The sequence below is a fragment of the Phocoena phocoena genome, chromosome 15 (genome assembly GCF_963924675.1).
Source record: "Phocoena phocoena chromosome 15, mPhoPho1.1, whole genome shotgun sequence".
In the NCBI taxonomy this organism is placed as follows: domain Eukaryota; kingdom Metazoa; phylum Chordata; class Mammalia; order Artiodactyla; family Phocoenidae; genus Phocoena; species Phocoena phocoena.
In genome coordinates this window covers 63951541-63979504 of record NC_089233.1, presented here as the reverse complement: position 1 = coordinate 63979504, position 27964 = coordinate 63951541, and the positions used below count along the sequence as shown (strand labels likewise).

Sequence of the window (27964 nt, the reverse complement as noted above, 5' to 3'; positions counted from 1 at the left end):
CATTAATTAATAATAGTAGCTGTACTAGCCACTGTCTTTTAAGACACGTAGATCTCCGCTTCAGAGACTACATGTTCCAAGATGCTCTTTGCTTGGGTTCCACCGCCCATTGTATTCTGGGCCTTGTAGTCCGGAAGTGAATGGATGATTCATCGGCCCGCAGGCGCAGTGCTCCTAATTCCCGGAAGAACCAGCAGAGGGTCGCAGGATGTGCGGGTGGCTGCGGCTGCTGCTGCAGCGGCGGCGGCGCTGACAGGGCACGTGCTCTATGCCTTTCCGGCTGCTCGTCCCGTTTGGCCTCCTGTGTGCGCTGCTACCCCTGCACCATGGTGCGCCCGGCCCGGATGGCACCGCGCCCGACCCCGCCCACTACAGGTGATGGGGGTCAGGCTCCCCGCCCTTCCATAGTTGGGGAATGGGAATCCCAGACCTAGTCCCTTCCCCATTTCCTCCATCCCAGACCCCCCACCCTGACCTGCTGGGACCCCGCCACTGGGCTCCTCGCAGAAATCAGGTGGTGATTACCATTTTCCGCCCTAATTCTTGTTCTTTCCTCTGCCTGGTTTCGTTTGGTGGCCCTCTGACTTATTTCTCGTACCCCGCACCAGGGCGCGAGTCAAGGCCATGTTCTACCACGCCTACGACAGCTACCTGGAGAATGCCTTTCCCTACGACGAGCTGCGACCTCTCACCTGTGACGGGCACGACACTTGGGGCAGGTAGTGCGAGCGGAGGAGCAAGGGGGCGGCCTGGGTCTGACAGTCCGGTCCTAGGCGGGCGGGTATGCTGGAGCTGGTGGCTTCATGATCTCACCGGTTTCAGAAAAACCTCGTAACTAGCGTGGGGTCGCGTTCCCCCTAATTCAGGCCAGCACCACCAGGATCCACCCAGCCTCCTGGAAAGTTGGATTCCCATAGTGGAAAAAGGCTGGGTTAGCCTGGTGGTCTGGACCTCCGGGCTCTGGCCACAGCAGTGACAGACACCAGCTGTTAGGACTTGGGCAAATCTCTGGAGGCTTAGGATATGTGGAAGGGCTTCAAAAAGTCAGAAGACCCAATCCCTTCATGTTATAAGTGGGCAAACAGGCCTAGGAGGGGATGTAACTCTCCTAAACATGAAATTTCAGAGCCTTTGCTGTTAGTGTAACTGAAACCCACTTCCCCCATTACCCTCACATCCCTGACTGCTTCTTGAGATCTCAGCTCAAACTGTCACCTTAGCATCAGTTCCCCTAAATACCCACCCGGACAGGTCACTCTCACAAACCTCCCTTTTTATTTTCTTCATAGCACTTCTCACTCTTATACTGTTATTTTCACTTATGTGTTAGTTTGTCTTTCTCACTTCCACTAGAAGGAAAATCTGTGAGAGATGGAATTCTCTGTCTTGTTCCTTGCTGAGTAAGTGAAGAATCATTGCATTTAGCTGAAGCCAACCTTGATTAAACACTGTGCCAAGCATTTTACTTGTGTCATCTCGTTTAATTAACACCCCTAGGAGTTACTTGCTCTTATCTCTGTTTTACAAATGAATATGCTAGGGACTGGAGAAATTAAGCTCAATACAAATTGTGCCGGTTTTCGTTTTTTAGTTGAAAAAAGTAATACAAGTAAATGGCAAATTCAAGCAGTCCAATATCATAAAATAAATATCTCCCATACCCTAGAACTCCAACCACTGTTAACCTTCTTGTGTATCCTTCCAGAAATATTTTTGGTTTATACCATCATATAGGTATGTATATGTGTATCTTTTAAAGGTGTAACTTATATAAAATGCACCCATTTTAAGTGTGTAGTGACCACCATCACAGGATAGAGAACATTTCTGTCACACTGGAAAGTTCCCTGGTGGCCCTTTATAGTTAATCCCTCCACCACCACTGGCCCAAAAAATCGCTAATCTGCTTTCTGTCTGTATTGTTTCTTTTTGAAAAATGCAGTTAGAATACGACACACGACACTGCCTATTCTGTACCTTGTCTTTTTCATTTAACTATATAATTTGAATGTCTTCCCCTTAGCCCATAGAACTCTTGATAGCAATCTTTTTGACCACCTCATAGTTTCGCATTGTTTGAATGTATTACAGTTTGGTTAATCACTTTTCAACTGGTATACATTTGGGTTATTTCTAGCTTTTTGCTGTTCTAAAAACAATATTGCCATGAGCATTCTCAAGGCTACAGTTCTGTGCACTGCGAGATAAATTCTTAGATGTGGAAAGCCTGCGCTCTGAGCTACAATCTTATACTGCCTCCCTATGGTGGAGAAGAATGCCAGAGAATATAGGCAATGTGTTTAACTACAGTCGAGCTATTTGCATAAGATGTTATACATCAGCCCACCTCCCAGGTACGTTAAATGGGTCAGAGGTTCCCGGTGATTTTCACGATGGCTTCTCTGTTGTGATTTCAGGTGGGACTGGCAGAGGCATCGCTGTGCTTCACTTATTAGTTTTTGGGGTCTCTGATCTGGGGCAGCCTTAATAACTGGTGTTTGTTTGATTTTCTTACTAAGCAGCTGGGGTTTTTGTCCTTTTACAGTTTTTCTCTGACTCTTATTGATGCTCTGGACACCTTGTTGGTAAGTGTCTCATCTATTCCTTTTCCTCTCCAACATTGCATGACCAATATCCTTCTTCTTTTGGTAACTTGACTGTGGGTGAAAAAATGAATTCTTCACCTGGGCTTTTTATTTTCATCTTTCATTTTGATCTTTAATTTGGGGGCAGTGGAAAGCCAGTGGAATTTTTTCAAGAAGAGGGTAGGAAATGAGATTCCTGTTTTGAGAAGATCACTGGCTACAATGTGGAGAAAGATTCATGTCATCATTTAACAAACATTTTATGAGTAATTGCTTCATGCACTGTGCTCAGCCCTCTGGGGGAGTGCAGGAATGAGTGAGGCTCCTGCCTATGCAAAGATTCTCGTAATGTGGAAAGAAACAGATGCTCTAAGAGTTGTGGGGATAAACTTGCTGGAGTCTTTTAAAGGAGGAAGAGGTTAATTTCAGCTGGAGGAATCAAAGGATTCCTAGAGAAGGTGACATTTAGATAATCGAAGATAGGTTGGATTTGGAAATGGGAAGACACAGGGTGAGATTTCTGGTAGAGGGAACAGCATGTCTGAGGGCAGAAAATCAGGGAATAGTGGGTACTGAAGTCGACAGAAGAACAGTGAGAGACATGGTTAGAAGGATAGATTAGGTCTAAATCATAGAGGGCTTTGAATGCTGAGATAGTCAGGATTGTTTCAGCTGCAAGTGATCAAACTGATTTAGACAGGAAGGAAATTTACTGAGTCAGATAACTAAAAAGTCCAGGTAAAGACTGACCTCAAACCCAGCTGGTTCCAGACATTTAAATAACGTCATTAGAAATCTCTTTCTCCATCTCTTATTTCTACTTTCCTTGCTGGGTGTATTCTCAGGCTCTCCTTAAGCTGGCAGGGTAGCCAATGGTAACTCCAGACTCACATCCCACTCATTTAGTAACCTGTGTGTGGAGAGAATTAGTCCTTTTCCATTAATTCCGTGGACTGAGTCTCACTGATCTGGCTTGGGTTACACATCTATCCCTGAATCAATCAGTTGGCCAAGGGATATAGTACGTTGGCTGGTCCAGGTGAAGTGCCCATTCTTGCAGCTGAAGGGATGGAGTCAGCTTCTTCAAATTACAGGAGTGACTGTGGAAGAAGGGTGATTCCTCAAGGGAAAATTGGAACACTGATATCAGAATAAAAGGCATCAGGATTGCATTTGACTGATGGTTTAAACAAAAGGGTTTAATATTCTCAAGTATAAGAAAATCTGAATGAAGGTAATTTCTAGCATTGGATCAGCTGCTCAACTGTGCCATCAGAGACCCCATGCTTTTTGTATCCTGCCATTCTACCATCATTAGTATACTGACTTTCATTCTCATGCTTAGTACCTCATGGCCTAAGATGGCTGCCAGCTCCAGAAATCAAGTCTGCTTTCAAAGCAGAACGAAAAAGAATAGAAGCCATGCCAACTGTGTCTTGTCCCTTTCTATTAGGGAAACAGGAGCTTTCTGAGAAGTGCCCCTAGTAGACTTTACAAAGCTCAGAATTGACTGGGTAACACAATCACCCAGTAGCAAATGAGACTGCGAAAGCAAATATGTGGATTTCTAGTCTCTATGGCTGGGAGCTACAAGGGTAAAGAAGATTGAGAATCAATGTTGGGCCAACCAACCTGCAGTATTTTCCATAAGGATGAATGTGACAAGGTTAAAAACAATAAATATCCACTGTAAATGTCAAGCTAAGATTTCCTCATGTGGTCTACAGTCTTTATATTGGTTTCATTTAAATGAGTACATAAAAATTCTTAAATTGGTACCAAAGAATTTACTTTACCAGTCTCTTGATACTGGGTCTGTGTGATTTCCAGCTCCCAGTGTTTTCTCCTGTTACCAGCAGTCCTAGAACAGAAACTGTAGGTCTGAAGTTGAATAAGTGGGATTCACACCAGCATAGGATCCTAGACTCTGAATCTAGCATCTTCAGTGCCCACAAGCCTGAGAGCCTCACTGTCAGGTCTCTCTTTCCTTCAGATTTTGGGGAATGTCTCAGAATTCCAAAGAGTGGTTGAAGTGCTCCAGGACAACGTGGACTTTGATATTGATGTGAACGCCTCTGTGTTTGAAACCAACATCCGAGGTGAGGGCTGCCTTCTAGGGCCCTTGGAAGAAAGGAGAATGTGGAATTTTGGCTTCTGTGTAAACCAAGAGGTGATAAACAGGATCTTAAGCGCCAGCCTTGCCAGGGCACTTGGCTCAAGCCAGATTGACAGAGTCTTCCCTCCTGTAGGGTTGGGTAGGGAGGTCTCGGGATCCCTCATCAGTTTCAGACATGAAAGTGAGCAGGGGACAGAGAAAAGACTGAAAAGAAATATGCCAGGATTACTCACATATTTAACATATATTTGGTACCAGGCTTTCAGCCAAGAGCAAGAAAGATGTAATCCTTGCCTTCTTGTAGCTTATTGCCTATTGAAAGTTTGTTAGAACTTTCTGCATTGTTGATGGAAATGTTTTATATCTGTGTTGTCCAGTCCAGTAGCCACTAGCTACATGTGGCTATTGAACATTTGAAAGGTGGCTACTGCAACTGAAGAACTGAATTTTAAATTTCATTTAATTTTAATGGATTTAAATTTAAATAGCGACATGTGGTTACTAATTACTGTATTACATAGTGCAAGGCTAGGGTATTAGTTTCCAAACGTGGCTGCACATCAGAAGCATTTGGAACATTCTAAAAAGTTCAGCTGTGTAGACTCCACTCTAAATCTAATGAATTGGGATCTCTGGGTTGGGTCCTACAGTCAGTATTTTTAGCAGGTTCCCAATGAATCATTTTTTTTTTTTTTAATGAATCATTCATTTTACTGAGGTAAATTTACATATACTGAAATGCACAGATCTACACATTTCAATGAATTTTGACCCAGTGATTCTTTTTTTTTAAATTAATTAACTAACTATTATTTTTGGCTGCGTTGGGTCTTCGTTGTTGCGGGTGGGCTTTTTCTAGTCGTGGCGAGTGGGGACTACTCTTCGTTGCAGTGCATGGGCTTCTCATTGCAGTGGCTTCTCTTTGTTGCAGAGCATGGGCTCTGTGCACGTGGGCTTCAGTAATTGTGACTCGCAGGCTTAGCTGCTCCGCAGCATGTGGGATCTTCCTGTACCAGGGTTCGAACCCGTATCCCCTGCATTGGTAGACGGGTTCTTAACCACTGAGCTACCGGGGAAGTCCCTTATTTATTTATTTATTTTTAAACATCTTTATTGGAGTATAATTGCTTTACAATGGTGTGTTAGTTTCTGCTTTATAACAAAGTGAATCAGTTATACATGTACATATGTTCCCATATCTCTTCCCTCTTGCGTCTCCCTCCCTCCCACCCTCCCTATCCCACCCCTCTAGGTGGTCACAAACCACTGAGCTGATCTCCCTGTGCTATGCGGCTGCTTCCCACTAGCTATCTATTTTACATTTGGTAGTGTATATATGTCCATGCCACTCTCTCACTTTGTCACAGCTTACCCTTCCCCCTCCCCATATCCTCAAGTCCATTCTCTAGTAGGTCTGTGTCTTTATTCCCGTCTTACCCCTAGGTTCTTCATGACCCTTTTCTTCTTTTTTTTTTTTTCTTAGATTCCACATATATGTGTTAGCATACTGTATTTGTTTTTCTCTTTCTGACTTAACTTCACTCTGTATGACAGACTCTAGGTCCATCCACCTCACTACAAATAACTCAATTTCATTTCCTTTTATGGCTGAGTAATATTCCATTGTATATATGTGCCACATCTTCTTTATCCATTCATCCGATGATGGACACTTAGGTTGCTTCCTTGTCCTGGCTATTGTAAATAGAGCTGCAATGAACATTTTGGTACGTGACTCTTTTTGAATTATGGTTTTCTCAGGGTATATGCCCAGTAGTGGGATTGCTGGGTCGTGTGGTAGTTCTATTTTTAGTTTTTTAAGGAACCTCCATACTGTTCTCCATAGTGGCTGTATCAATTTACATTCCCACCAACAGTGCAAGAGTGTTCCCTTTTCTCCATACCCTCTCCAGCATTTATTGTTTCTAGGTTTTTTGATGATGACCATTCTGACTGGTGTGAGGTGATATCTCATTGTAGTTTTGATTTGCATTTCTCTAATGATTAATGATATTGAGCATTCTTTCATGTGTTTGTTGGCAATCTGTATATCTTCTTTGGAGAAATGTCTATTTAGGTCTTCTGCCCATTTTTGGATTGGGTTGTTTGTTTTTTTGTTATTGAGCTGCATGAGCTGCTTGTAAATTTTGGAGATTAATCCTTTGTCAGTTGCTTCATTTGCAAATATTTTCTCCCATTCTGAGGGTTGTCTCTTGGTCTTGTTTATGGTTTCCTTTGCTGTGCAAAAGCTTTTAAGTTTCATTAGGTTCCATTTGTCTATTTTTGTTTTTATTTCCATTTCTCTAGGAGGTGGGCCAAAAAGGATCTTGCTGTGATTTATGTCATAGAGTGTTCTGCCTATGTTTTCCTCTAAGAGTTTTATAGTGTCTGGCCTTACATTTAGGTCTTTTATCCATTTTGAGTTTATTTTTGTGTATGGTGTTAGGGAGTGTTCTAATTTCATACTTTTACGTGTACCTGTCCAGTTTTCCCAGCACCACTTATTGAAGAGGCTGTCTTTTCCCCACTGTATATTCTTGCCTCCTTTATCAAAGATAAGGTGACCATATGTGTGTGGGTTTATCTCTGGGCTTTCTATCCTGTTCCATTGATCTATATGTCTGTTTTTGTGCCAGTACCAGATTGTCTTGATTACTGTAGCTTTGTAGTATAGTCTGAAGTCAGGGAGCCTGATTCCTCCAGCTCCATTTTTTGTTCTCAAGATTGCTTTGGCTATTTGGGGTCTTTTGTGTTTCCATACAAATTGTGAAATTTTTTGTTCTAGTTCTGTGAAAAATGCCAGTGATAGTTTGATAGGGATTGCATTGAATCTGTAGATTGCTTTGGATAGTAGAGTCATTTTCACAATGTTGATTCTTCCAATCGAAGAACATGGTATATCTCTCCATCTATTTGTATCATCTTTAATTTCTTTCATCAGTGTCTTATAATTTTCTGCATACAGGTCATTTGTCTCCTTAGGTAGGTTTATTCCTAGATATTTTGTTCTTTTTGTTGCAGTGGTAAATGGGAGTGTTTTCTTAATTTCACTTTCAGATTTTTCATCATTAGTGTATAGGAATGCAAGAGATTTCTGTGCATTAATTTTGTATCCTGCTACTTTACCAAATTCATTGATTAGCTCTAGTAGTTTTCTGGTATCATCTTTAGGATTCTCTCTATATAGTATCATGTCATCTGCAAACAGTGACAGCTTTACTTCTTCTTTTCCGATTTGGATTCCTTTTATTTCTTTTTCTTCTCTGATTGCTGTGGCTAAAACTTCCAAAACTATGTTGAATAAGAGTGGTGAGAGTGGGCAACCTTGTCTTGTTCCTGATCTTAGTGGAAATGGTTTCAGTTTTTCACCATTGAGGACGATGTTGGCTGTGGGTTTGTCATATATGGCCTTTATTATGTTGAGGAAAGTTCCCTCTATGCCTACTTTCTGCAGGGTTTTTATCATAAATGGGTGTTGAATTTTGTCGAAAGCTTTCTCTGCATCTATTGAGATGATCATATGGTTTTTCTCCTTCAATTTGTTAATATGGTGTATCACGTTGATTGATTTGCATATATTGAAGAATCCTTGCATTCCTGGAATAAACCCCACTTGATCATGGTGTATGATCGTTTTAATGTACTGTTATATTCTGTTTGCTAGTATTTTGTTGAGGATTTTTTATCTATGTTCATCAGTGATATTGGCCTGTAGTTTTCATTCTTTGTGACATCTTTGTCTGGTTTTGGTATCAGGGTGATGGTGGCCTTGTAGAATGAGTTGGAGAGTGTTCCTCCCTCTGCTATATTTTGGAAGAGTTTGAGAAGGATAGGCGTTAGCTCTTCTCTAAATGTCCCTATTTATTTTTTAATGAACACTTATTGCCTAGGTTTTACCTGTGGGATTCTTTGAGGCCCGGGTTGAATGTGGGTTTTTCCAGATATATTTTTTGTTTACTCTTGCCATGTGGCTGGAGGCATTATCTGCTAAAACCACCTTAGGCTAAAGATTTGAGGTTTTCTAGACAACACAGTTAGTGTGAATTCAGTCTGTAAAACTTAGTGAGTACCAGTTGTGGTTATTAATTCTTAGGAGAGATTTTTTTTTCTTCACTTTACTTGGCATTGAGATTTGAGGTATACAGTTTTCCTTACTGTATGCTAGGGGAGGTGTGTAGGGTTTATTTTTAATTCATCTTTACAAAGGGTATATAATTCTTTCAGATCCCAACTTCATGGAGGGATCTTCTATCAGACTTCCCACTCTGGGTAGGTCCTGCCTTTGTCTCTTATTCCTGGTCTGCCAGGAGGAGGGGAAAACTGAAGCTCAAGGTCACCAGTTTTTTCAGTGGGAGGGCCATTCAGGATATCTGTTTAGCCATATTTCCAGATAATCTTTGTGTCTTTTTATAAGTCCTAAATATTATGTAATAAATTGAAATAGATAAATGAATAAAATGAAGGTAATAAGTATCCTACCTTGGTGTTGGGGTGATGGGGAGACAGTGACCAAGTGCAATGAGCATGGACTTGGGAGTCAGACAGACCTGGCCCTACCACCTACTAGATGGATGACCCTGGGCAAGTCAGTTTACCTCTCTGAACCACAGTATCTCCGTCTGAAGAGGGCACAGTAGTACCTAGTGCTTGGTATACAGTAGGGACTGCAAAAAAATGATAACCTTTTTTTTTTTTTTTGTGGTACGCGGGCCTCTCACTGTTGTGGCCTCTCCCGTTGCGGAGCACAGGCTCCAGACATGCTGGCTCAGCGGCCATGGCTCATGGGCCCAGATGCTGCACGGCATGTGGGATCTTCCCGGACCGGGGCACGAACCCATGTCCCCTGCATCAGCAGGCTGACTCTCAACCACTGCGCCACCAGGGAAGCCCGATAACCATTATTTTTGTGACCCACCAAGAGAAAAAAAAACTTCATGAACTTAACACTGTACCAGTGTGGGGGGTTAAGGACTCTTCTTTTGCTACATGGCTCCAGCCCCTTCCCAGTGAGCCACTGAACAGAGCATTAAGTTTAATTTGTACAAGGGAAAGACTGGTCCTTAGGATTCTGACACTTGCTTTTTGTACCATCTGTAGTAGTAGGAGGACTTCTGTCTGCTCACCTGCTATCAAAGAGGGCTGGGGTAGAAGTGGAGGCTGGATGGCCCTGCTCGGGACCTCTCCTGAGGATGGCTGAGGAGGCAGCCCGGAAACTCCTCCCAGGTAAGACCCACATGGAGATGGGGCAGAGATGAAGTCCAGTAGGTCCTGCTGCTCTTGCTGGAGAAGAGAGTGGCTGTGCAGAATTATTTGCTCGTGTTGCTCACCCAAACACTTGGTATTTCTACCTCTTGGCGCCCACCATGGAAAACAGGAGAGTCCTTGGCATTTTGACGGCTAGGCTAGGATGGATGAGCTGACCTCATTAACGTTTGCGAGGAGCGCTGAAGGCCAGCCTGGTGGCTGGAAGGCTCTTGCCCTTATTTGAGTGAGTGCTTTTGCCCCCTCCCAGGCCCACACGCCACTGGAATGAAAGGGTTCCAGAGAAGAGCCTTGGTCTGAGCGTTCGGAACCTCTGGTTCTAGACTCGGCTCTGACAACCAATAGCTTGACCAAGCCGCTCTTCCTCTCCTTGGTTCAATTTCCCCGTCTATCAAATGGGAGTCATAATTCCTGCCTCCCTCTGGGGAGACGTAAAATGAGGTCAGAGAGGAGAATGTTCTTGGAGAACCTCAAACACCACTGAGACATGAGAGGGACTTGTTTTGTAGCTGAGCCATGTCCAGGGCTGCAGGCCAAGCTGCAGTGTTTGTCCAGAGGGGCAGTAGCTGGGCTCGGCAGCATCAGCGGGACGCTGTGTTCTCTTCAGGGCGTGGTGGAGGCTCTGAGAGCTGTTCACACCCAAACACGTTACACTGCTTTCCACCAACCTCTTGGCCGTCTCACTTCTCCCCTTCACCCAGGACTTGCCTCTCATCCTTGGGGAAGAGCTGAGGAGAGTGAGCGAACTGGGTTCAGGTCTCACTCACGGCCTGAATGTCTCCTTACAAACGTCATGTCCTGTGTGACTCATCCCTGGAGGGAAACGGTCTGGTTGCTCCCTTCTTTTTTTTGTATTGAGAAATATACATATTGAAAAGTGCATTCATGCTGAGAAACAGGATTTTGTCACCTCCCCACCCCCTTTTTAATACTGCCTGACTTCTCTGAACTATCCCTTTGGGCCCTTCTTGCTCGTGACTTGAATCCTCCTTGCTTACCACTCATGTCTGCCAGATAGCAAGTTTCTCTTCTTACAGTAAAGTTGCTGGACCTTGTGGTTCTTGGAAGTTTTGACAGCTTTTTTCACAGTTTGGTGACGCACAGGCTGCTTTGGGGTTGTTTGACCTTTCAGCCTGGAGAGGAAATCTCTGCCTCTGACTTGCTGTCTTAGTTCCTTGCCTTGAATTGGAAGGCACTGGGGTGAGGTGGACAGGGCACTGGGCCCATTGCGGGGGGAAGGGGAGGAGTGGGCACGTGATAGTCATTCCCATCCCAGCTCCGTTTGGCTCTCTCTGTGATCTCTGAGTCACTTCTTTACAAGCCTGACCTTTCCTACCTGTGAATTGAGGGTTGGACCACATTGGCAGTTTTGTGGTTTATATCCTTTTTAAAGAAAATAACGTAGCCCCTGAAACTCTTTATTTAGAGCAGGGATCTTAAACTGGCTGCTCTGGGACTGTTTACAGCCTTCAGATGTGTTTCATTTGGTCAGAATGGTGTTTTAAGAAGTAGATGAATGGCTTTTTCATTGTGCAACCAGCTCCCCCACTGCCTGTGGCTTAAGCCCTGCCTGCTTCACACTAAGTTACTTGCCTGGCCTCTGAGGCATAATATAAAATAAGTAAAAGTAGAGCTGCTCTAGCTAAAGTGAGCATGTGTGGAGTGTGATACCCCAGAGCACAGCCTGCTGCTTCCCTGCTCACCACAGGCAAGAGCCCAAGGCATGAGGAGCAGTGTTTGACAGCATCTGGGTTAGGTGGCCACTGAGGGCCCTCCAGTTGTGACATTTATCCTTCTCTGGCTCAGTCTCTAGCAGATCACCCAGGAGACAAAAGGGAAGTGCTGGCCAAGGCCTCAGGCTTTGGTCCTGTGTCCACCCATGCCCACCTCCCCGCTCCTATCTGGGGTCTTAATTTTGCGATTGTTCAGCCTTTCAGACCCCCACTGGCATGCCGTATGGAACGGTGAACCTGCTTCATGGCGTGAACCCAGGAGAGACTCCTGTCACCTGCACAGCAGGGATCGGGACCTTCATTGTGGAATTTGCCACCCTGAGCAGCCTCACCGGTGACCCTGTGTTCGAAGACGTGGCCAGAGTGGCCCTGATGCGCCTCTGGGAGAGCCGGTCAGATATTGGGCTGGTAGGTCCGCTGCCACTCTTCCTGTCTAGCTCAAGTTGGCCACCTTGGCCCCTGCTTATGAGGCTCAGGGCTCTGAGCAACAAGTTGCGGTCCAGCTGAAGGAAACTAAGGGTGACCTCAGGAGTGATCCAAGGCTTAGGCTCACAACACCAAAAGTAGACTAAGCCTCCAGTTCATGCTTTGGCACAGAGGGGAGGAGAGCATGAGAGCACATCCTCTGGCAGGAAAAGGGGCCGTGATAAGCTCTGGCTCCTTGAGCTTCTCTGATCTAGGGAGTGGGTCATATGCTTCATGCCCCTGACTCACTCGGTGACCTTAGATCGTCAGCCTGTCTGGCCCTCATTTTTACATATTTTTGTTTGTAAAACTGTGTTTCTTAGAACCAAAAGATTTGAGAGATGTTGAATGGCTGTTCCATGAGGAAATGATTACTGGTCAATTAAATTTGGGCAACACTATAAATAGTATCTTTTTTTTGGAGAGTCATAATGAACACGAGCAGGTTAAAGGTTATGAAATCCTATGATAAATTCACCTATTTAACTTTGCTTAACTCAACGTTTCACAAACTTATTTGACCCCAGAGCTTTTCTTCCCCTACAAACCTACTCACCTATGGAAATTTAAGGTCGGTTTCGGCTCCTAAACTAGATGATCCAGTGAAACTAACAGTAATTGAGCCAAAGCTGTCCAGGAAATAACACTAGATTTAGTCAGAACTGAGACTGAGCCCCAGCCTTACTATGTTGAAACTGTGTGACCCTGGGCAAGTCACTCAACCTTTCTGATCCACAGTTACTTCAGCAATAATACTGATGGATTAATACCTCCTTGCTGAGTCATTATGACTTATGAAGACTGTGTTGTCCGAAAGTGATTCAGGTGGAGGCACGTTTTATGCAAAGTCTGGTTCTAAGCTTGAAAAGTGAAACTTGTGTGAGGACTCCTTGACAGTCCCTTAAGAAGGTGCCACTCTGGAGACCTAGAGTAACTCCCTTAGTGTCCAACACAGGCAGTTTTTTCTCCAGCTCGGGAGCCATAGTGACTCCATGACCACCCTGCCCACATCCTCTCAGCCCTTTATCATTTCCGTGCACACTGGCCTGTCTTCCAGTTGCCGTCACCCATGTCTCTTTGGCTACGGGCCTTTTCTGGTGCCTGGATCCTGCTCTGCTTGCACTTGGCTGGAAACGCCAGGTCTTAAATGCTACCCCAGAGCAGTTCTCAATCAGTGGCTGATACTGATGGGAGTTTATGGACAATCACCCTTGTTCCCCGGCCCTTGGGTGGGACCGTGCTGAGGCTCGTGCTCTACACTGACTCCCAGAGCTGCCCGGTGGGATGGAGCTCCATTTCCCATGGTGGTAACTTGCCTGACAGCACACCCTTTAGGGCTGCCTCCCTGCCCTGCCTCACTTTTCCCCTCCTCTTCGAGTTTCCAGGGACTCACCGTCCAAATCAACTACTTCCTGGCTTCCTTGCTGGGGCTCTGCCCAAACTAACACAGGACAATTAGCTGTTTCTTTGAATGAGTACCAAGTGAAGTTATCAGCTTCCATCGGGGTCTAGGTTATATGGACAACATATCTCTTCATTTAAATCTTTAAAATTTATTTTTAAATGGTTCACAAGTCAAAGGATACAAAAAAGTACGCAGTGACATCTGTGACGCGTCCTCCAGCCACCCAGTTCCTCTCCTTACAAGCAACTACTCTATCAGTTTCTTGGATGTCCTTCCCAAGTTGATTTATGGAAATATGGAAAGTATATCTTATGTCTTTAGACACTGGAATCGCATGCAGATTCTCAGGCTGAGAAGTCTGAGACAGATTGTGGGAACAGCACGTTCTCATCTCCCAGCTCACACTCACTCTAGACAGGGCATGAACACTCCAAGTCATTGTTCTTTTTTCAGTTTTTGACCAGTGTGTATAATTAAGTCCTCCTAAATGTGCATGAGATGTGTCTCCACTGTACATATATGCAAGAGAGCTGGCCATGATCCAGCCTTGCCCCCCAACCCTGTACCCCGATAGCCTGCATGTCTCCCAAGAAGCACTGGGGTGCCTGCCTTGTATCTCACGGGACAGTCAGGGGTGTGGGGACATCCTTGTTTGGTCTTGGGCCCTCCTTTGACACCAAATGTCTCTCTCCTAGGTCGGCAACCACATCGATGTGCTCACTGGCAAGTGGGTGGCCCAGGACGCGGGCATTGGGGCTGGCGTGGACTCCTACTTTGAGTACCTGGTAAAAGGAGCCATCCTGCTTCAGGATAAGAAGCTCATGGCCATGTTCCTAGGTAAAAAGGGCAGGGTAAGGGGGCTTTTCCCCATGGTTTTCCCTATTGACATGTAGTTTATTTATAAACTTTCAGTTGCTCCCAAGTGCCTACAGAATCAGCTCTGCATTCAAAACCACCATGGACTTACACTGCCTACTTGAGGCCCACTACACCTTTTCATGCCTTCCTGCAAGAGCCAACTGAACCATGCTGGCTTCTCTATATGCAGCCCTGGATTTTTTTTTTTCCTGGCCATTGCACATGGTGTTTCCTTTGCCTAAAATACCTTTTTTCCTGCCTTTATGTGTCCAAATTCTGTCCACCCGTTAAGGCCCAGCTTAAATGTCACTTTGCCCAGAAAATAGCTTGATTCTTCCTCAGAATTTAGGGCCTTCAGAATCTTTTTTTTTTTTTTAATATATAAATTTATTTATTTATTTTGGCCACGTTGGGTTTTCGTCGCTGCGCGCGGGCTTTCTCTAGTTGTGACGAGCCGGCGCTACTGTTCGTTGCAGTGCACGGGCTTCTCATTGCAGTGGCTTCTCTTGTTGCGGAGCACGGGCTCTAGGCGCGCGTGCTTCAGTAGTTGTGGCACGTGGGCTCAGTAGTTGTGGCTCGCGGGCTCTAGAGCGCAGGCTCAATAGTTGTGGTGCATGAGCTTAGTTGCTCCACGGCATGTGGGATCTTCCCAGACCAGGGCTCGAACCCGTGTCCCCTGCATTGGCAGGCGGATTCTTGCCACTGCGCCACCAGGGAAGCCCGGCATCATTTTTGCAGTCAGCTATCATCACAGTTATACCTCTTCTAACTGAGTGCAGCATCCAGGCCTTATTCATCTGTACTCCCCACAGTGCTTTGCAGGAGGTAGCTGTAGATTAATGCCTGTTGAATAAAAGCAGTTTACCCTTCAGGCCCTTAGACACTAGTAGTAATGATATTGAGGAATTGTTGGGCACCTAATAATAATTATAGCTACCATTCATTTATTCAGCAAATATTTACTGAGTACCATTGATGTGTTAAGTTTTGTGCCAAGCACTGAACATGAACTATTTCATTTCATCCGTACAGCACTGTTTGAGATTGTCTTATTTATTTGCATGTTTTTGGTACTTTGTTCATTCAGATAATGCTTATTGTGCATATTTATTATGTACTATCTTCATGTTGGGGATTCTGCAATCAACAAAACAAAGTCCTAGCTCTCATAGATTTACAGTCTAGGGGGAGTTATAAGTTCAAGTTCCCACTAGAATGCCAGCTCCCTGAGGGCTGGACTTTGTCTTATTTGCCACCCCCCAGGTGCCTGGCACCTGTTAGGCACTCAGTGAATATTGTTGAGTGAATAAATGACTGCACAGTCCCATGAGGTATATAATATTACTCTCCTCACTTTACAGATAATAAGACTGAGGCTTAAGAGGGAAAAACTTGCCCGAGGTCACAGCTAACAAGTGGTAAAGCTGGAGCTGGAATTTGAGCCTGGAAGTTTGCTTCCAGAACCCATGCTTCTTCCTCTGTGCCTCCTTGCGTCCTAGTCTGCTTTGAGGCTGGGCCACCCTAGGGTCTTGCAAATGTTTAAGTCCATCCTTCTGTTGCCAAAGCCTGCTTTTTGTGTCCCTCATCACTGATGTGTCCATCATCTTATCTCCTCTGCAGAATATAACAAAGCCATTCGGAATTACACCCGCTTCGATGACTGGTACCTGTGGGTGCAGATGTACAAGGGGACTGTGTCCATGCCAGTCTTCCAGTCTCTGGAGGCCTACTGGCCTGGTCTTCAGGTAGGAACGATCAGAGAGGGTGGTCCTTTTTCTATGGAACCGGCAAAGCAAGCTCATTCTAATGTATGAGTCAAAAAAGTGCTTGAGCACTTTTTTTTTGGAGGGGTGGATTGGGGATGGGAGAGGGGCTTAGAGTGAGACAGATTTAAAGTTCTGCCAATCTGAATTTTCCAAGGGGAGCTTTAAGGTGTCAGGAACTGAACTTCCAGCTTGCTGTGGAATGTTGTACCTCTTAAAGTAGACAGGGCGGTAATAGCCATTGGCAATGACCATTTCTCCACTGGACATTTCTGTCACGTATCCTCATTCTTGACAGCGGGCCTAGGAAAGGGCGTGACAGCAGCTGGGACCGCTCTGTCTGCCATCATTATGTGTGTCCATTACATGGTCTGATAGAGTTGCAGCTGGAAGGGATCTTAGAGCCCATCTAATCCAGCCCCTATGTGTCCCAAAATATTTTTAATATTTTTATAAACAACTTCTTTTTAATCTTAAGAAATTAAGAAAAGGTAGTAACATGTAGATGGTGGTAAATTTTTTTTTTTTTTTTTTTTTTTTTTTTTTTGCGGTACGCGGGCCTCTCACTGCCGTGGCCTCCCCCGTTGCGGAGCACAGGCTTCGGACGTGCAGGCTCAGCGGCCATGGCTCACGGGCCCAGCCGCTCTGCGGCATGTGGGATCCTCCTGGACTGGGGCACGAACCCAGGTCCCCTGCATCGGCAGGCGGACTCTCAACCACTGCGCCACCAGGGAAGCCTGGTGGTAAATTTTTAAAGCACAACAAGGAATACAATGATAAGTCTCAAGCCCCCACACTCAGATTCTCTCCCCAATCCAGCCCTTGTTGTCAGTTTTCTGTACCTCTTTCCAGAAATCCATATACATAGATATATGCATATTTATAGCACCCTTTTTTCTTTACATAAATAGGAATATTTTTATTCTTTTTCACTGAATGTATGTTGGAGATCATTCTTTATTGATACATAAAGATCAATTTTACTTTTTTAAACAGTTGCATATATTCCATTGAATAGATATATTGTCATTTATTTAACTTGTTCCCCATTATATACTTTTAGCCAACCCTCTCATTTTATAGATGGGGAAAGAAGCTCAGAGAGAACTTGTTGATAACATTAAATATTGGTTCAACTCTTCTAAGATCTTCAAATTTAGCTGAGTGTCCCCTAAAAGAATTTTGAAAAATTATAGAGCCCCATGCATGTTTTTAATCTTATGAGTTTAAATAGTTGCATACCATTCCTTTTTCTCCTCCAACTCATATTTCCATTCTACCACTCCAACAGGATTTTATCCTAATTATTATATTTTATGCTGAAAGCATTTTATTGTTCACCCTATCATATGTCTCTGTGACAAAATTTGTTCATACATAGAAATTTAAAATGTTTTTAAATTTCCTGTGATCATAAGCTCTGAGTATTAAATTTGTTTTCTTCTGGATTTAGTTATCATTAGTGTGTAACTGATTAAAACAACATTTATAGCTTACAATTTTGGATGATTATAAACCTGAAAGTAATTTATTGGAAGTGCATTTCTTAATGAGATTTTTGGGGCTTTTTAAAGTTTTTAAGTAGTTCATGTATTTGTGCATGAATAATACATATTGCTAAAACAGAGCACTGTTAAGCATCAGTTTTATTCCTGCTTTTCATTTTTTTAGATGTAAGTGCCGCGGAGCCTATGCACATAAATAAGTAGATGGAGATGGAAGGAGTTTGATATTATAATATCATTCAGTTCTTTGAAATCATTGAGTTAATAGATTGAACCATATAAAATTGCCAGCATCAACCATTTTTGACCTGCAAATGTGGCAGTATTTTATGGTTCACTCTTTATATGGTTAAAAAAAATCACAAATGATCTGTCATCAAAAATTATTTTTGGGGGCTTCCCTGGTGGCGCAGTGGTTGAGAGTCCGCCTGCCGATGCAGGGGACACGGGTTCGTGCCCCGGTCCGGGAGGATCCCACATGCCGCGGAGCGGCTGTGCCCGTGAGCCATGGCCGCTGAGCCTGCGCGTCTGGAGCCTGTGCTCCGCGACGGGAGAGGCCACAGCGGTGAGAGGCCCGAGTACCGCAAAAAAAAAAAAAAAAAAAAAAAAATTATTTTTAATGATGTCTCTGCTGACAACTTGACCAGTTCCTCTTTCAGTTTTTTGAAGGCAAAGAATTGAAAGCCATCTGATTTGCAGAAGGATTTGTTACCCAGTGGTTAGAGCCATTCATTTTTCTCAACACCTACACTAATATTTTAAATTTAACCTAGTTCAGTGCTCAGGACATTTTTATATCCAAGGACAATGTTCCGCAGTAAGGCTGGAGATTGTTGGTGGGTACACCTTGCTTTTATAAGATGGTAGGACAGTTGTGGAAGAGATAGAATGGGTAGCCTGCCTTTGTGTTGTAAGCATCTTTTCAGGCAGATCCATTTTAGGGAAATTAAGGGTCAGGAAATCTATTTCCTTAAAACTATTTGTGACTACATTCCTCTTGGAAAACCTGCTTGTACTACCCAGCCATACAACTAATCACACCCTTTTGACTTTGCATGATTCTATTTCTATGCATGTTCCTCAAGAAAATAATTGACCAGGGAAAGATGCAACCTGTACATGGATATTCCCAGCAGCAAAGTTCATGACAAAGAAAAACTTAGAAATGGTCCAAATGCCCAGTAATGGAAGAAAAAATAAATGATTGTATTTTTTTCTTTTTTTTAATTGTGGTAAAATACACATAACATAAAATTTACCGTGTTAACCATTTTGAGTGTACAGTTCAGTGGTATTTATGTTCATGTTGTGCAGCCATCGCCACCATCCATCCCCATAACTCTCTTCACCTTGTAAGACTGAAATTCTATACCTTTGAAACAATAACTCCCCATTCTGTCCTCTCCTAGCCCCTGACAACCATCATTATTATTTTGTTTAACATCTTTATTGGAGTATAATTGCTTTACAATGGTGTGTTAGTTTCTGCTTTATAACAAAGTGAATCAGTTATACATATACATATATCCCCATATCCCCTCCCTCTTGCGTCTGCCTCCCACCCTCCCTATCCCACCCCTCTAGGTGGTCACAAAGCACCGAGCTGATCTCCCTGTGCTATGCGGCTGCTTCCCACTAGCTATCTATTTTACGTTTGGTAGTGTATGTATGTCCATGCCACTCTCTCACTTCGTCCCAGCTTACCCTTCCCCCTCCCCGTATCCTCAGGTCCATTCTCTACGTCTGCGTCTTTATTCCTGACCTGCCCCTGGGTTCTTCAGAACCTTTTTTTTAGATTCCACATATATGTGTTAGCATATGGTATTTGTTTTTCTCTTTCTCTTTCTCGCTCTGTATGACAGTCTCTAGGTCCATCCACCTCACTACACATAACTCAATTTCGTTTCTTTTTATAGCTGAGTAATATTCCATTGTATATATGTGCCACATCTTCTTTATCCATTCGTCTGTGGATGGACACTTAGGTTGCTTCCATGTCCTGGCTATTGTAAATAGTGCTGCAGTGAACATTGTGGTACATGACTCATTTTGCATTATGGTTTTCTCAGAGTATGTGCCCAGCAGTGGGATTGCTGGGTCATGCCACCATTATGTTTTGTGTCTTTATGATTTTGACTACTCCAGGTATCTCATATCAGTGAAATCATACAGTATTTGTTTTCTTGTGGCTGGCTTATTTCATTTAGCATAATGGCTTATTTCATTTAGCATAATGTCCCTCAAGTTTCATGCTTATAGCATGTGTCAGAATTTCCTTCTTTTTTAAGGTTGAATTATATTCCTTTGTATGTATATACCACACTTTGCCGTCTTTGTATAGGATTTGTGTGCTTTGTGTGTGGCACTTTTCCTGCTTTAAGAATGGGTCCTGGGGTTATTTCTCTATGAGGTTATAATAACACTAATAGCTAACATTTAGCTGACAGTCTGTCTGGCACATAGAGGTGATAAATATTTATGAAAGAATGATTTATGTGCTGGGCATTTTACACAGAATAATCACAACACACCGAGGTAAACGATGTTTCATAGATGAAGAAAGGAGGCTTATAGACATTAAATTTGTTCATTTACTCAACAAATATTTGAGTGCCTGCTGTATTCCAGGCCCTGTCCTCGTGAAGTTTATAGAGGATGAGACACAAAGAAAAACTTAGACAAATTCATAAAATAATAAGTTGCAATGAAGGAAACAAATTAGAGGCTAAAAGAGAGAATATTGGATGGGGACTTACTTTAGATAAGAAGGCCTCTCAGAACTGGTGATGCTTAAGCTGATATGTGAAGAACTGGGGTGGGGGATGATGTTCCAGGCAGAGGAAACATGATGTGTGAAGGTCCCGAGGCAGGAAAGAGTTGGGTGTTTATCAGAGACAAAAGCAGCATGGCCACAGTCCAGGGAAGGGAAAGATCGGTCAATGGAAAGTCAGCGGTGGCCAGATTGCTCAGGGCCTTGAGGGCCATGGTGAGGTGTCTTGACCTTAAGCTGAGCCTGTGGAAAGCCACTGAGTAAGACAGTTACTCTGGCTGCCTTGGGAAGAGTGGACTGGAGAAGACAAGTGGTAGGACCGGTGAGGAGGCCTTTGAGGTCATCCCAGTGTAAGATGCAGGTGAACAGGTGGTGGCTCTGGAGATAAAGAGAAAACTCTTGATGTTTTAGAGAGAGAGAATTGATAGGAGTTGCTGATGGAATGGATGTGGGAGTGGGGGAAGAGGGAGTAGTCAAGGATGGCCAGCAGGTATCTGGCCAGAGTGGAATCAGTGGAAGGTGGTGCCATTTACTGAAAAGGGAGAGAGGTGAGAGGAGGGAGGCAGCTTTGCGGGAGAGTGAAGGGACCGATAGTTTTGTTTGGAAACTGTCAAGTTTGTTCTATCCTTGAGACATCCAGTGGAGATGTCAAGAAGGTCAGCTGTTTCCCTGTGAGGTTACACTAATATGAATAGCTACATAGAGGCACCTGGTAAAATTACAAGTGCATATATTCTCAGATACAGCAATCCCAACTCTGGAAATGTGTCTTACAGACATGCTTCACATATGTTTGAGGTGACATATGTATGGGGTTATTTATTGCAGCATTGATTATTGTAGCAAATAGCAAAAGATTGGAACCAAGCCAACTAGCTCTCAATAGGGAACTAATTAAATTGTGGTCCAAGCAATGGAATACTATGCAGCTCTATAAATAGGCGGAGGGAGTGCTTTATGTACTTACATGGAAAAATTGAGATGTATTGTTAAATGAATAAAGGAAGCTACAGAAAAGTATATTTAATAAGCCGTATTTAACGTGGGGGAAATAATACATACTCATACATCTTTGCTTATGTTTACAAACTAATGCAAAATGGTTATTTGCTGGGCGGTAGGGTGTGAGTGAGATTAAGTACAATCAATCTTTTTCTTATTCTTAGAATTTTGAATCAGATGGCTGACTTACCTACTTAAAAGCAGTTAGTAGCCAGTATTGACTGAGCACGTACTGGTAGGCAGGGACATTGTATACAGCCTCTGTCCCTCACAACAATGTAAAATATACGTTGTATTTTGCATGTTAGAGACAAGGCTCAGAGAAGTCAAGTGTCTGGTTTGAGGCAGCACACTGAGTGAATGGCCGACTCTGGGTTTGATCACAGGTCTTTTTGGCCCCAAAGCCTTTGCTTCCTCTTTTCCCTGAGGTTGTGTGTGGGGTTTTTGTTTTTGTTTTGTTTTTTTATTTGGTGTACGCGGGCCTCTCACTGTTGTGGCCTCTCCTGTTGCGGAGCACAGGTTCCTGACGCGCAGGCTCAGCGGCCATGGCTCACGGGCCCAGCCGCTCCGTGGCATGTGGGATCTTTCCGGACCGGGGCACGAACCCGCGTCCCCTGCATCGGCAGGCGGACTCTCAACCACTGTGCCACCAGGGAAGCCCGTGTGTGGGGTTTTGTATGTGGGTTTCCTGCCTGGTGGCTGCTTGCCTGACAACCACTTCTCTCCTACAGACCCTCATTGGGGACATTGACAATGCCATGAGGACCTTCCTCAACTACTACACCGTCTGGAAGCAGTTTGGGGGGCTCCCGGAATTCTACAACATTCCTCAGGGATATACAGTGGAGAAGCGAGAGGGTTACCCGCTTCGACCGGGTAAGCAGCATCTCTGGCCTACTGCCAGCCCACAGGCTCTGATTCTCAGAACCCCAACCCCTCGCATTTCTATGAGGCTCCATGCCTCACAAGTGCTCACAGCTCCATTTTTTTCCCATCTGCTTCTTCCAGTGGCTCTGGATGGTTTTCCTTCTAGGAATTATTTATCCCCCTTATTTTCAGAGAAGGAGACGGAAGCCTGGTGGGTTGAAATGGCTTGCCCAAGGCTGTTACGTATAGGAGCTAGGACTGGAACCCAGGTCTCCTAATTACATCTTATGCTCTTTCAAACCCAGACAAGCAAGTGAGATGGAAAAAGCCAGGCTGACGCCTTTTGAGTTCTTGCCATTGGGATTTCAGATGTGGAGGCACACTTCGTTAAGTCAGGGGGTCAGGTCAGATAAATTGTGCATCTATGGAACGTTAGAACTTTGGAATGGACTTTAGGAGTGAATCATCTCTTCTCGTCCACCTCCCCACTTGCAGGTCAGCAGTCAAGATGTAGAGAAGAAAGGGGCAACACACTTGAGAACTCTTCTAAGTTCCTTTCCAGCTCCGATCTTATGACTCACTGAAGGAAAGTTAAACATTGTGAGGAGAGGAAGGGAAAGGGGGACAGAGGAAGGAAGCTGAGTCAGCACACAGTCATCTCCCCTCCCCCCCAAAATAGGTTACATTCCCATTGTTTTAGACTCTTCCTACCTGAATGCCTTTTAGCTGTGGGATGGGCCTTCTAATGGGTTCTGCCCATCCTGCCATCCTCGGCTCCACTTCCTTCCTCCTCTAACCCTGTAGTCCCCTAAGTGATTGCTGTAGGAGTCTTGGAGGGGGACCAGAAGCAGGAGTAAAGCAGCAACTGGAAGCAGCAAATTAGTCACTTTTGACTCCTTAGAGGCTGCTGTTTTTAGTATTTCTCATGCATTTATTCTCATGGCATTTTTTTTTTTTTTAAAGAGAAAATACTCAGATGGTATTGGATCCCATGTTACCAATAGATAAAATGAAGACAGAGATTGGGACTAAATGTAAGACTTAGACATGTGCATTCTCAAGGTTAGAGGGAACCTGAGAGGTCTTCTAATCGAAATCCCCCTGCAATAGCCCTGTCAAGTGGTTATCTCATCTTTGTTTGATTACCACCAGTGACAGGGGGCTCTCTACTTAAGGAGGCAACATGTTTTGTTTGCAGGAATGCTCAGTGGAAAGTAAGGTACCACAGCCAGGAATCCAGAAATGTCTTAGACCAGTCACCCTTCCTATCCCAAAACAATAGCAAATGGGAGATAAGATACTATTCTATGATTAGATTGGCTAGTCCCTGACGCTCTGGTGCATGTATCCGATCAGCAGTGCTGGAGCACAGAACCTAGCCTAAAAGCCTCTGAAGGGCTTAACCTCCACCTAAGTCCAAATCTAAACCTTGGGCTGTCACCCTCTTCTAGAGAGTTGGCTAGATATACAGGAAATTAAAGCATTTACTAGCATACACAGGCCCATGTGTGAGGAAGAGAAAACAAGAAACAAGATACTTGGCCCTGGGCACTGAGTCAGCCAGCTGTGAGAAGCTTAAGGAGAGGCTTCCCATGAGGACACCATCTTTTCTGTCTTTGAACACACACAGTGTGTTCATCTACCAGTAAATGTGCCCCAATCCTTGCTTAGAATATGAGTGATTAGATTAGCCAGTGTCTAGAGGCCTGAGGGGTAAACAGAGAGAGAAGTAGGAGAAAACTGGAGAGATAGGCAGCGATCTTTTCTCCAAAAATAAGTAATGGAGTTTGCAGTAAAAAATCAAAAGGGGGAAAAGTACTGATCAAGGGCTAGGAGGAAACAGGATGTAGAACATCAGGAGGAGACGTTGGTATAGGGAGAGGAGAGGTGTTCTTTCCTCTCTGAGAAAAAAGAGGTGAAGAAGTAGGAAAGTCTGTTGAACTGTAGCTTTTGCCTACTGGGCCCACCCTAGAAATCAAATCTTTTCCATAACAGCTCTCTAGATATCTGAAAGCAACAAACACATTTTGCTAAGTTTTCTTTTCTCTGGAATAAATATTCCCATCTGGTCCAATTCCTGTTGGCTAGTTGGCGAATATTCATCTTATGATGGGGCCCATGTGTGAACGTCAAATTCCAGTTGTGGTGTAGAACAGGGCCAGACTGTTGCCTTGTTCTGGGCACAGAGAACTGATGGCTGCATCTTTGTTAGATTGAAGGTTGATTCTTGAGTATCTTAACCTTTATCTTTTGGCCTATCCCATCTTGGAAAGGGCCTTGTAATGACAGGCTCATACTCTTTTAAGTTTTAGGATTAGGTTAGGCTGTAAGTGACAGATACAAAGTAGTAGCTTAGATAATATAGAAATTTATTTCTCTGGCCTTACATGACTCTCTTTGGTGGCAGGGACCTTAATCCCCCACCTGCCTGCTGGGAATAGTTGTTAGTCTAGGCGTCCATGTACTTGGATAAAGTTAGCTCTTCTGTTACTAAGGAAGAAGGAGGGAACAGATATTGGGAGATAGGCAGCCGCCTCTGCCACCTTCCCTATCCCAGAACCTGGCTGCCTGTCTCTCCCTTGGGATGGGATTCCATGGTCCACTAAGTCCACTAAGCTTCATACTGGGTATATTGGCTCTGAAGATTCAGTATTGAGTGAGTTGTCCCATGTTCCCCCTAGTTGGGACCCTGTGGACATGGTGTGGAGAGAAGGAATCTCTCACTGGCCCAGGCAGTCCCCAAGCCTTCTCTGCCCAGCCACTGGGTGAAGGAAGGTCTACTTTGAACTTTGCAGAACTCATTGAGAGCGCCATGTACCTCTACCGTGCCACGGGGGACCCCACCCTCTTAGAACTCGGAAGAGATGCTGTGGAATCCATCGAAAAAATCAGCAAGGTGGAATGTGGATTTGCCACAGTAAGTGTTTCCATGGGCCCAAGAATTGGGAAATGTCTCCCCCTGCTGCTAAAGAGCCTCTGGAATATTAGCACTGGAAGGAACCTTAGAGATATAAGCAATGCCTTTATTTTATAGATAGGGAGACTGAGGAGCAGAAGCTGAGAGCCTTGCTAACGGTCACAGAGCTAGTAGAGGTGGAGCTAGGATTAGTTCCCAGGGATCTTGACTCCATGCCCTTGGCATTCTCCCTGCTTCATAGATCCTTTAGCTGTCAGAATAGGCTACTTGGCCAGGGTGAGTATTGTGAAACATTTTGCGAAAAGGCTTGTAAAATGGATTCTAGAAGGGAATTACAGAGTCCCATAGCCTTATTTGCAAACCCAGGGATCCTTAATGGAACAGCTGTACTGGTCTCACAGATATTTACTGAGCGTCTTTCACGGGCCAGGCGCTGTGCTAGGCTGAGGGTTATAGCAATGAAGAAAGACCAAGCCCCTGAGCTGACATTTTAGTAGAAAAAACAAAGAATGTGTATCTGGAAGACAGAAAGAAGGCCAGTGTGGCTGGAGGGCGTGAACAAGGAGGAAAGTGGGAGGAGATAACAGCCCCAGAAGTAGGCAGGGGCTAGATTGTGCAGGGCTTTGTATAAGTCGTGGGGAAGAGTTTGGCTTTTGTTCTGCTTGGAATGATAAGCCTTGGGAGCATTTACAGCAGAGCAGTGACATGCTCTGATTTGTATTTTAGAAAGATCACTCTGGCTGCTCTGTGGAGAATGGACTGGAAGGGTTAAGGATGAGAGCCATGTCACATCCTGAGAGGACCCAGGCAGGCAAGACAGAAATAAACAGTGGTTACAGACATGTAAAAACCAAATGTGTAAGCAAATAGCCTGGAAGCCTATTTGCCAAAAAGCCTGCAGAGGTTTTTTTTAGGGTAAGGAATTAAAAACAAACAAAAACCTTCTTTTTTAAAAAGTTGTAATGTGATTATATTCTATAAGTAAAACATAGATACACGTTTTTAAAGAAAAGACCTATATGTGTAGGAGAAATATAAAGCAATGATATGTTTTAGTTTCTAATATGTTGTATTTTATGAAAAGCCCAAGTGGATGAGCCCGTTGGGCCCTTAGGAACTCTTGACTTATTTCCATGAAAATGAAGTCTTTTGGAGCCCTTCCAAGGCAAATGATGGGAACAGGCAACTGACTCCTTGGCCTTTGGCAAAGAGGGCAAGAGAATAATAATTCTTGTCACATCAAGTCCATGTTTTAGTCACATTTTTTTGGTGTAAAATAGATGTCTACTGAGAATTAGTTTGGTTTAAGAAAATGTATTGCTAATTCTGAGAAGCTAAAATAAATATCTGTAGCAAGTAAACTTACTCATCCCTGACTGTAAACTCAGTATGAATTTCTCTTCATAAAGACTCCTAACTAGTTGTTTACAAGAGCAAAAAACTTGGTAACCTCCTTAATGTCTGTCAAGGGAGGATTAGCTAAGTAAATGATGCTACATTTTTACATCATTAAGAAGGGAATGATTAGATCAATGTTTAGAGTCACAAAAGGGTAAGTTAAAGGGGTTAGGAGATAGTTGTATCATGTAGGGGGGCCAGGGAAGACCATTCTGATGAGGTAGCATTTGAGCAGAGACCTGAAGGAAGTGAAAGAGTGGGAGGGCGTCTGAAGGAGGAGTGCTCCAGGTTGCAAGGACACCAATGAAAAGAACTGGGCTGGGCATGTGTTTGTTCACAGAACAGAAAGGCCATGTGGCTGGACCTGCGAGAACCAGGGAGAGAGCAGGAAGAGATGAGGTCAGGGAGGGAGCAGAAGCCAGATCACCAAGGATCTGTTAGGCCACGATAAGGACTTTGATTTTAGTCTGTGGGCAATGGGATGTCAACAGAGGGTTTTCCGTGAAGGAGTGACAGGTAAGATTTATGATATAAATATACTTTAGGGTAAGGATAGAAGCAGGAAGCCCAGTTGAAAATTGTGATAACCTGGGTGAGAGATGATGATGGCTGGGAAAAGGGCAAAGTTCTGGAAAGTTAAGTGATTTGCCCAAAGACCTGCAGTCACCTAGTGGCAGAGCGGGAATGCCTGACAGGGTCCCCTGACCCTTTCTGCTGTACTTTGATGCTGGTCTGACTTGCTTCCCTCCCCCACGTGGCAGATCAAAGATCTGCGAGACCACAAGCTTGACAACCGCATGGAGTCTTTCTTCCTGGCCGAGACCGTGAAATACCTCTACCTGCTGTTTGACCCGACCAACTTCATCCACAACAATGGCTCCACCTTCGATGCGGTGATAACCCCCTACGGGGAGTGCATCCTGGGGGCCGGGGGTTACATCTTCAACACTGAAGCACACCCCATTGACCCCGCCGCCCTGCACTGTTGCCGGAGGCTGAAGGAAGAGCAGTGGGAAGTAGAAGATCTGATGAGGGAATTCTACTCTCTCAAACGGAATAGGTCGAGATTTCAGAAAAAAACTATGAGCTCAGGGCCATGGGAACCCCCAACAGGGCCAGGGACATTGTCCTCCCCTGAAAACTATGACCGGGCAAGGGAGAAGAAGCCCACCAAGCAGAAAATCTCACTTCTCAGCTGCCCTAGTCAGCCCTTTACCTCAAAGTTGGCATTACTGGGACAGGTTTTCCTAGATTCCTCATAACCACTGGATGATACTTTGTTTTTGAAACTAAACTATAACAATAAATCTGCTTTTGA

General features: G+C 44.2%; 1 protein-coding gene across 2 annotated transcripts; it reads left to right on the top strand.

Moving 5' to 3' along the window:
• Nucleotides 1-205: 205 nt before the first annotated feature.
• Nucleotides 206-27964, top strand: EDEM2 (ER degradation enhancing alpha-mannosidase like protein 2). 2 transcript variants are annotated; one of them, XM_065892418.1, is made up of 11 exons: nucleotides 206-375; nucleotides 609-719; nucleotides 2546-2585; nucleotides 4579-4684; nucleotides 9799-9924; nucleotides 11893-12104; nucleotides 14262-14403; nucleotides 16045-16169; nucleotides 22196-22340; nucleotides 25127-25248; nucleotides 27408-27964. In XM_065892418.1, the coding sequence occupies exons 1-11, from the start codon at nucleotides 269-271 to the stop codon at nucleotides 27906-27908; spliced, it is 1737 nt and encodes a 578-aa protein (XP_065748490.1). In that variant the 5' UTR covers nucleotides 206-268; the 3' UTR covers nucleotides 27909-27964. The 2 variants fall into 2 exon arrangements, with proteins under 2 accessions (XP_065748490.1, XP_065748491.1); XM_065892419.1 differs by lacking the exon at nucleotides 609-719 and having other exon boundaries at nucleotides 269-375.

What these genes read in the sequence shown, in the direction of transcription:
- EDEM2 (XM_065892418.1), top strand. Translation starts at nt 269, where the DNA reads ATGCCTTTCCGGCTGCTCGTCCCGTTTGGCCTCCTGTGTGCGCTGCTA. An exon ending in GGGCACGACACTTGGGGCAG is followed by an intron (nt 720 to 2,545) that starts GTAGTGCGAGCG and finishes GTCCTTTTACAG; the next exon opens with TTTTTCTCTGACTCTTATTG. An exon ending in ATGCTCTGGACACCTTGTTG is followed by an intron (nt 2,586 to 4,578) that starts GTAAGTGTCTCA and finishes TCTTTCCTTCAG; the next exon opens with ATTTTGGGGAATGTCTCAGA.